Source organism: Guillardia theta, assembly GCF_000315625.1.
Source record: "Guillardia theta CCMP2712 unplaced genomic scaffold GUITHscaffold_334, whole genome shotgun sequence".
NCBI classification, from domain to species: Eukaryota; class Cryptophyceae; order Pyrenomonadales; family Geminigeraceae; genus Guillardia; species Guillardia theta.
The window spans coordinates 6,157-15,205 of record NW_005434343.1 but is presented as its reverse complement, the minus strand read 5'-3'; the positions used below and the strand labels follow the sequence as shown (position 1 = coordinate 15,205).

Below are 9,049 nucleotides of genomic sequence, written 5' to 3'. Positions count from 1 at the left end.
AATCACACACCACACACAAGCCCAAAAAGAACCAGCACTGCTGGCACCCAGACGCGGCAGCGCCAGCCCAAGCGCGAAGCCGCGCAGACAAGCAGCCTAAGGGTCAAGCAATCAAGCAACAAGCAGCAGGAGCATGCAGGAGGAAGAAAATCCCTTAGACGCGATACCCGGAGGCAGCCGACTGACCACTGTCAGTCGAGACGTCCGCTGCCGCCACAAAGCGGGCGGCCGCGGACGGAGAAAGGGCAGCCGCCGACGTCAATCCTATGACAAGCCGACAAGGAGCCGGCGTTGCCCGGGGGTCCGCCTGGGGCAGCGGACGGAGGGAGGCTGGACACTGGAGCACGGTACCGCTCGCTAGCCTCCGAGTCAGCGCACGGTAGCCGAGTCAGCGGTAGCCGCCCGTGACGGCGGCGACGCCGCGGCAATGCCCAAGGACCGGCGTGACCCGACCGATGCCGGGGAGGAAGCAGGCGGAGGCACCCCACGTCACAGTGAGGGACGGAGACTGACCACTGTCAGTCGAGACGTCAAAAGCGTTGTACTACGGTACGGACGCGGCTCAAACAAACGAAACATAAGACCGAAAGTAACCACCACTGCTGCCAGCCTGAGCCCACGCGGGAAGGCAGAGTGGGGCAAGCGACGAGCACCGTGATACCGGGCACAGAAGGGGACGTAAACGCCCTCATACACGATACCCGGAGGCAGCCGACTGACCGCTGTCAGTCGACGCGTCTGCCGCCGCAGAGGCCGCGGACGGAGAAAGGGCAGCCGCCGAGGAGTCCGCCTGGGACAGCTGCTGACGCTCCAACTTTCAGTAATGCAAGGATTGGAGGGTACCTGCCGCTGTGCCGTCGAGACCGAGGATCAACATGTCCCTGGCAGCGGTGTTTGAGCCGGGGAGTACCACGCGTGCCACGGTGCGTACCGCGGGCCCGGCTGGCCCCGGACGGCGTGGCCCGGCCCCCGGGCGGCGATTCACTGCGAGTCGGCGCAGCCACATGGTGTCCCGGGGGTAGTGACCGTCCGACATGATCATTGTGGGGGTAGGGTAGGGGGTACTGAGGGGCTAGGGGTAGGGTAGGGGGTAGTAGGCTCTCATCGGAAGTTCCAGGGGCTCGGCCCTACCAACGAGCCTCGGAGGCGTAGGTAGGGTAGGTGACCCAAGAGTTTCCGGAAGTGAGCCTGGGGTAGGGTGGGGTATGACCCTACCTACGAGTCCTAGGGCCATAGGCTCCACTCATTGTCCGTTCAGCATAGGGGGTAGGTTGTTCTCACAGTAATTGCTCCGAGACGAAGGGAGGGTGGGGTGGTGGCGATATCGGAGGAGGCGCGGATGGTAGGAGTGCGGGTAATGGAGCTGGCGAAGAAGCTCAACGAGCGAGACAAGGACGCGAGAGAGGAAGAAACCCGCGACCTCCCCACCAAGAAGGAAAGGTCTCCTCCCCTCACCGACCCTCCGCAGGCGGCGAGTTCTCCTGCCGATACCAACAACGTAGACGCCTTGCGCAAAGGAGGGAACGCGGAGAGCAGAAACAATGACACGAATAGGTCACCAGGAGAAGCAGAGCACCTGAGCACCAAGGGGAATGCGCATGCGACTGTGAAGTCGCAACTGGACAACGGGAGGCAGCAGCAACAGAAGTCACCATCACAGGCTGCTCACGACAGTCGCAACTTGAGCTCCAATCCTCGCCCTGCCTTCAGCGTCACCGTCTCACCGACAACCCCTCGGTCTTTCAGCACGGAGACCAACGGAGCTGTCAGCTACTTCACCTCTGCTGTTGCCTCCCCTCGCAACGACCTGGTGCGCTACAAGCATGCGCAGCGCTTGATCTAACTTTGCTGGTGTTGTAGGGACAGCATGTGTTCTATGGCTCGGGGAGCAGCCACGAGCGGATGCTTCCTCGCTCTCCTCCTTCCTCGCAAGCATCTGCCAGCAGCAGTACCTCACAGGTGAGCGTGAAGTTTGAGCATGCCGGGAGCTATCAGGGGGGCATGAAGAACGGTGAGCGGGAGGGCACAGGCACGTTCAAGTGGGAAGACGGGGAGCTGTTCAACGGAGACTGGGCTGGTGACATGTTTCATGGATGGGGGATCTATCAGTGGAGGAATGGGCAGAAGTATTCGGGGTACTGGAAGAACGGCAGGCATGATGGACAGGGTTATATGTCCTGGAGCTTGAACGAGAACATGCCGGGGTGGCGGAGGGCAGGTCGATACACGGGAAGCTTCATGAACGGTTTCAGAGCAGGCAAGGGTTCGGAGACGCAAGCGGAGCTTGGGTGCTACACCGGCGAGTGGCAGCAAGACATGCGGGCAGGGGAGGGCATGTTCAAGTGGCTCAACGGGAGCAGGTACCTCGGGGAATGGTCGTGCGACCAGCGCAACGGCAGCGGAGTGTTCACGTGGGCCGACGGGTCCTGGTTCCAAGGCTCCTTCCGCGATGAGTGGCCGCTGAGCGGGACGCTGGTGGACATGTACGAGGAATGCTATCATGTCGAGTACCGGCAGGTGCAACAGCCCGCACAGCCTCCCGCCTTGGAGATGCGATGCCAGCTGCTGACCAAGACGCACCTGGGCCACCTCTCTACGCAGAAGCAGCTCCTGTGAGCCATGGAGGAGGTCGAGCGAGTGACTGAGTGGCTGACGCCGATTGGCAGGCTGAATGGCAAGCGCATGCTGGACAAGATGTCAGGGTACAAGCACGTCACCTCGCCCGACCCGACCCTGAGCCCTCGACGCCTGGGCTCCCTCACCCCCTCCGACTCATCTCAGCGTACGAGCCCCCCCCTCTCCGACGGGCTTCGAGGGTCTGCGGTGAAGTCGCCGCACGAGCAGGACATGTCGAGAGACGCTCAGATCCCGCTTGTCACCGCTGAGCTCGTCTACCCCGAGCCACCCGCCCTCGCCTTCTCCTTGCCGCCTGGCTCCCTCTTCAAGGACCCGTCTAGCTCCCTCTACACGCCTGGCTCCATGAACAAGGACCCGTCTAGCTCCCTCTTCAAGGACCCGTCTAGCTCCCTCTTCAAGGACCCGCCTGGCTCTATGAACAAGGACCCGTCTAGCTCCCTCTTCAAGGACCCGTCTAGCTCCCTCTACACGCCTGGCTCCCTGTACAAGGACCCGTCTAACAATCTCTTCAAGGACCCGTCTAGCTCCCTGTACAAGGACCCGTCTAGCTCCCTCTACCAGGTCCAGTCTAGCTCCCTCTACACGCCTGGCTCCCTGCACAAGGACCCGTCTAGCTCCCTCTTCAAGGACCCGTCTAGCTCCCTCTACACGCCTGGCTCTATGAACAAGGACCCGTCTAACAATCTCTTCAAGGACCCGTCTAGCTCCCTCTTCAAGGTCCCGTCCAGCTCCCTCTACACGTCTGGCTCCCTGTACAAGGACCCCCCTGGCTTGTCAACCTTGAGATCTCCTCAGCAGCAGAACCTCAGCTCGGTGCCCAGCTATGCCTCGGCTTACAGCATGCATGACCGGCAGATGCGACCAGCCTCACAAGACTTGTGGCAGTCAGCGCCTCGTCCGGCGGACTACAGGTCACAGAGCTACTGGTCCCTTGCTGCTCGCACCTCCTCCCTCCGACTCTCACCTTCAAGCTACGGGCTCACCCCAAGTTCCTACTCGCCAAGGGGTTACAACCCTCCTGCATGGGCCCTGCCAGCCAGTCGCAGGGGAGACTGGAGGACGCCGACGGAGTTGTTGTCGTCTTCCCATAGGAAGGAGCCTGAGAGCGACTGTGCCCCTACCACCTACTCGTCAAGCAGCAGACCAGCTCACTCAGCCTCGGAAGAGGCGTCAGAGCTGGCGAGAAGTGAAGCGACAGCTGAGGATCCCAAACGAGCTGGAGGCACCCAAACCGCCTTGACCCCGGGCAGAGAGGAAACGGCAACCAAGACCTCGGCGGCTGTTGGTCCAACCCAGGAAGAAGAAGCTTCAACGGAAGCTCCTCCAGTTGCTCAGCAGGCTAGAGGAGAGGAGGCGTCACCCCAGCCCCAAGGCATCCTCCGCCTCTCCCCTCCCCTGCACAACCCCATCCATAACTCGGTCAACGGCGGAGGCGGGACGTCGATGAGCAGCTGGGACGGGAGGAGAGTGGAGGAGGTGGTGGCGATGAACACGAGGAGCAACAAGATGGTACTCTCGCAGGGCCCTCGAGGCTTGGGGATGGAGCGAGGCCCTGGGACAGTCGGCCTTAAACTCGAGATGGCTCCGTCCTTCTTCCCCACCAACAAGAAGATCGTGCGAGGAATCAAGGCAGGCAGCAGCGCCGATCGCAGTCAGATGATCCAGCTCAACGACGAGCTGCTGGCCGTTGACGGGCAGGACGTGACGGAGCAGGAGCTCTTTGCGGTGAAGCAAATGATTGCAGGGCCAGCTGGGTCTGTCGTGTTCCTCGAGCTGCGACGGGAGGCTGGGATGCACGTGCGTCGGTTCTCTGTTGGTCTCACGCGCGAGCCCGTCGCCTCCTCCTCCTCCTGGTCCATGGACCTCTCGATGCCGGACGAGAGCCGCGCTCCTCCGCTCTCCTTCCAGTCCGTCGAGAGCTGCGACCGTTACATCGGCTTCACCGACGCCTCCTGCGGCTTGGGGATCATCCCTGCGAGGGAGGCTGACGCGCTTCTGGTCCACAGCCTCGTGCCCGGGGGCCCTGCAGCCAAGTGCGGGTTCGTGCGCCCTGGGGACTCGATCCTCGCTGTGGATGACGTGGAGGTGGAGGGGTCGAGGATGGAGGAAGTGACGCGAATGCTGGAGGGGGAGGAGGGGAGAACTCTCGTCGTGAAGCTGCTGAACAGCAACAAAGAGCCTTACAGTGTCGTCTTGACGGCTATCAAGGTGACTCCTCCCTCGCTTCCCCCTCTCCCTCGCCCCCCTCCTCTCCTCTCCCTCTCTCCGATTGACCTTGTTTGCAGTACCCGCCATCGGTGCCCACAAGCTCCGCCCTGCCCCCAGTAGCGGCCCAGCAGCGGCCTGAGCTGGTGGAGGTTGGGATGCTGCTGCATCAGGACAAGGAGAGGAGAGTCACGGTTAGGGCCGTCAAGCCTGGCGGCCTCGCAGACCAGCATGGCCTCCTCGTCGGCTCTCAGATCCTCTCCGTGCAGCGTCAGGACGTGGCCGGGCTTCGCCTCAGCAGCATCACCCGCCTCTTCGCCGACCTCGCGCGTGGCGTCCCCATCCTGCTGCGAACCCCCGAGGGGACGGTGAGGAGTGTGACGCTGGGAGGACAGGAGATGATGCAGGGGATGTAACGAGGACGGGGCGATGAAGACTTGACGAGAAGGGGAAGACTGAAGGACGAGATGAAGGAGGGAGAGCAGAGGAGAGGAAGGGGAGGGAGAGGGTACATCTTCATCGAGTTTTAATGGCACATAGTGAAAGTTAGATCATTAGTACGAATAATCCACAAAAAGAATCTCTCGCTTCCTCCTTTACATTTACAATCTCAATGTACATCAGATCGAGCGCATGACATGCTCTTGATCGACGATCATCCCCGTCTTTCGCCTCACCAGATCGTCCTGGCTCACGTCCTCTCCCTGCCGCTTGCACAGCAGCGTCTGGCTCCCTTCCTGATCAAACGACAGGCCCTGGAAGCGCCAGATCGCCTCGTTCACGTCCTCGCACGAGCGGCTGTTCGGAGGCACGCTCCTCCTCCCTTGTGTAGGCAGCGTATCCAGCGCGGGCTCGGACTTGACGCTCCTCAAACCTCCCGAGCACTTCTGCTGGGCCCTCCTCCTCGACGCGTTTCGGAGCCGGAAGATCTCGCGGAACTCGTCCTCCAGGTGGGGGGCCTGACGACGCAGCAGCTCCAGCGTGAAGGAAAAGAACTGAACCGTCGGCACCTCCCGCCTGTGCGCCGCCGCATGTACGCGGTCGAAGGTGTCGCGCTCCTGGTTCGACAGGTACTGCCTCAGACACACGATCAGGTTCGCCAGCATGACATGCCAGCTCTGCGGGCTGCCCGAGTAGGGCTTGCTCCTGTTCGCATGCTCACAGTCTTTGAGCTTCCCATGCTCCAACTTGTCCACACAGGACGAGAGATCGGGGTCTTCTCCTGCCGGGTACGCATCCGACAACGTCATCATCCAGTCTGCTCCTCTTGATGCTGGTCCACGTCCTCCAGGGTCACTTCGATTCTTCTCTGGTCAAACAACCTGCAAGGGGCATGGTCAGGCCACAGGCTAGAGAAAGAGACCAAACAAAATTCCAAGGCAACGAAACAAGCCTCCCTTCCCTTACGATTGCACCGCAGCCATCCACCATACTCGTTCTTCTAGAGTTCTACGGCATCCAAGAACGCGTTCCTCGTGTCTTACACATCTGTCTCCTAATCCCACGGCATCCTCCCTGAAAGCTTGCCTGGCACAGCCTGTATCTGCTCTCCCGTTCCTTTCCTCGTATCTCATGCTCTCCTCCTTGTGTCCTCCAGCTGTCCTCGAGGTCTCAACAACTCTCGTCATACCATATCTTCCTCCTCTTCCTCTCCTCTACTCCTTCTCTGCTCTCCTCACAGGACTCCCTTCCTGCTCCCTCTGATCTCTACGCCATTTCCTTATTCATTTAAAAGACCTCTGGGGGGGTCATCAATTAAATGCACAAATGTGGGTGCGGTGGATTAAAAGGGGGGTGAGGGTACCAATGGTTGTCGATAAACCGGTAGAAAAACCTACTTACAGAGGGGTACAGTCGAGGAAAAATGATGATAATATCCCACTGAAGGGAATGGTGGGGTAGGGGCAAAATTTGCAGGGGAGGGGTGAAGATTTAGTAGCCAGGGGGGCGTAAAACCTTATTAAAACAAAAATATATATATTAATAAAACAATTTTGACTTATTTTAAAGGAATATATGCCAGAAGAGCCCTGTGAGCTCAACGCTTGAAGGAAAGATGACTGGTTTTAGTACCGAGTAACTTAAATAATTTTTGAAAAACAATTTTAGACGTATCTTGTAGAGGCCAGTAGCTCAGAATTCTTAAATATAATATATTATGTATAGGGAAATTATTGACTAATTTCCTCAAAAGCAAGTTTTAATCTCCTCAGAGGTTTCGCAGGCCCGGAACCGCTGAGAGATTTGGAGGGTTCGGGGGCAGATCGAGATCAATTTCAGGGGTAGGGGTACTTGACCACCGTCAATTTCCTGGAAATAAATATCGAGAAAGGGTAGGGTGGGTAGAGATTGATAGTAGTTTTGGAAGGGTCCATCTAAGCGCAGACCTCTGCCTGGTGGGTGGGGGATGGAAGGGGCTCTGTAGGGGGCTGGAGGGACAAGGGGTATCTAAAACTAATTTAGTGTTTTTAGAATGTAGATTTTTCACTTCTACAATGATATTAAAATAGGGGAAGATAAGGGCAGATGTACAGAGACATTTGTACAAATACATATTAGTCTCACTGAGTACTCTTTGTCCATGTCAATACTGTTTTAGGGTTATATGTAATATAAGTTACTAAACTTTTTCCGTCGACATACCATGGCCCCCGACCCCACGACTCTATCGGGGAGGGGAGGGTTTGAAATAATCTTTTAAAGTAAACATTTTTTTAAAGGAGAAAAAGGAGTTATTTATAGAATAAAAACTTATTTTGATTGATCTTGTTACCCCATGTCCTTGAAAGAGAGTGGTTTGACTGAATTTCTGTGATGTATATATTTGTATTTCTCGAATAGTATAGTTTTGAAGATTCTCAGACCCATCTTTCCTGTCAATTTTGAAATCGAGTCTTTTCATAAAGATCAACCTCATCTTTGCGAACTTTCCAAACTTCCAAACTTTCATGGACCTTCGTCGAATTTTCAAACCTCTCAAAGTATGTAAACTTCTAAACTTTCAAACCCCTGAACTTCTAAACTTCTAAACTCCTGAACTTCTAAACTTCGACCCCTTCGGCTGTTTGAAAGGAATGCACGTGCAGTGAAGAAGAGGAAGAGGAAGAGCAAGAGCAAGAGCAAGAGCAAGAACAAGAGGACGAGGACGAGGACGAGGACGAGGACGAGGACGAGGACGAGGACGAGGACGTTGTACAAGAGCTCTAGCAGCATCTGATCTCTGAACTGCTTTCTTGAATGGTGATGAAGAAACAGCAGGCAGCACTGAAATGCAATGGGTTCCACGTTATGAAGGTTCACCACCGACTTCTCCCATTCTTGCAAGTGCTCTACGTGAAACTTCATCGGTCCAAGAAGGCGGGAGAGGAGGCGCTGCCGGGTGACCGGACTCTGTTCGTAGCGAACGCAACGATGGAGGAGGAGGAGCTCAGGTCAGTCTTCGAGCAGTTCGGGAGCGTTGAGGCCATCACAACCAGGTGAGAGAGGAAGATGGGAAGAGATGGGAGGAGAAGGAAGATGGGGAGAGATGAGAGGAGAAGGACAACACCAGAGGTGTGAGGGAAAGGGGAGGAGCACCGAGCTCAATATGTCTGAGGAGGAGAGGAGAGAAGAGGCGGGAGAACAGAAGAAGGAGGGAGAGGATGAAAACTGTGGAGAACGGAGAGGGAGGAATATGAAAGGTGACCCTGCCAGCAGTGACAAGAAGAAGAAGCTGTTCAGAGGACGAGACAGGAGGAGCGAGGCCGCGGGGGGTGGCACCGCTCATGTGGTGTTCAAGCAGCGATCAGCATGCGAGGCTGTGCTCAAGTCTTGCAGTCCCCTGAGACTGGAGGAAGAGGACGAGACAGGCAAGACAGGGCTGAAGGCCTGGATGCACGACCACAGGTGGTAGAGGAGCTGCTGGTGGTGGTCGTGGTGATGATGAGGATGACGATGACGATGAGGATGACGATGAATGATGATTATGATTATGAACGTGATGATGATTGAAATGATGATGAATGAGATGATGGTGATAAGGGGGAGGGGGAGGGAGACTGAGAGCTTTGCAGGTCCAAGAACATGGCGGAAGATTCACTTCAGGCGCATGTAGACGCGTGTATGGCAGCCTTCGATAGCAGGACCGAAGTGAGAAGAGAAGGGAAGGGAAGGGGAGGGGAGGGGAGCAGGGGGGAGGGGAGAGAGGAGGAGATGAATGGATTCTTGG

At 57.0% G+C, this 9,049-nt stretch overlaps 3 protein-coding genes across 3 annotated transcripts in view; 2 read left to right on the top strand and 1 right to left on the bottom strand.

Moving 5' to 3' along the window:
- Positions 1 to 1,962: 1,962 nt before the first annotated feature.
- Positions 1,963 to 2,445, top strand: GUITHDRAFT_60288 (hypothetical protein; the record flags this gene model as incomplete). The annotated part of the gene is made up of 1 exon (XM_005818279.1): positions 1,963 to 2,445. A coding segment is annotated over one exon (483 nt), but the record flags the coding sequence as incomplete, so codon positions are not given.
- Positions 2,446 to 4,797: 2,352 nt separating this feature from the next.
- GUITHDRAFT_156622 (hypothetical protein) lies at positions 4,798 to 6,166 on the bottom strand. The gene is made up of 2 exons (XM_005818278.1): positions 4,921 to 6,166; positions 4,798 to 4,843 (listed from the first exon to the last, which is right to left on the bottom strand). The coding sequence occupies exon 1, from the start codon at positions 6,090 to 6,092 to the stop codon at positions 5,463 to 5,465; it is 630 nt and encodes a 209-aa protein (XP_005818335.1). The 5' UTR covers positions 6,093 to 6,166; the 3' UTR covers positions 4,798 to 4,843; positions 4,921 to 5,462.
- A 1,745-nt stretch (positions 6,167 to 7,911) lies between these two features.
- Positions 7,912 to 9,049, top strand: part of GUITHDRAFT_166902 (hypothetical protein) — a gene marked incomplete at its 3' end in the record, with an annotated part of 1,857 nt that continues 719 nt past the window's right edge. The window contains exons 1-3 of the mRNA XM_005818277.1: positions 7,912 to 8,318; positions 8,539 to 8,727; positions 8,895 to 8,970. Of these exons, the coding sequence (XP_005818334.1) occupies positions 8,080 to 8,318; positions 8,539 to 8,727; positions 8,895 to 8,970 (504 nt within the window). The 5' untranslated portion in view covers positions 7,912 to 8,079. The remainder of the gene's footprint in view (positions 8,319 to 8,538; positions 8,728 to 8,894; positions 8,971 to 9,049) is intronic.

What these genes read in the sequence shown, in the direction of transcription:
- GUITHDRAFT_156622 (XM_005818278.1), bottom strand. Translation starts at nt 6,092, where the DNA reads ATGACGTTGTCGGATGCGTACCCGGCAGGAGAAGACCCCGATCTCTCG.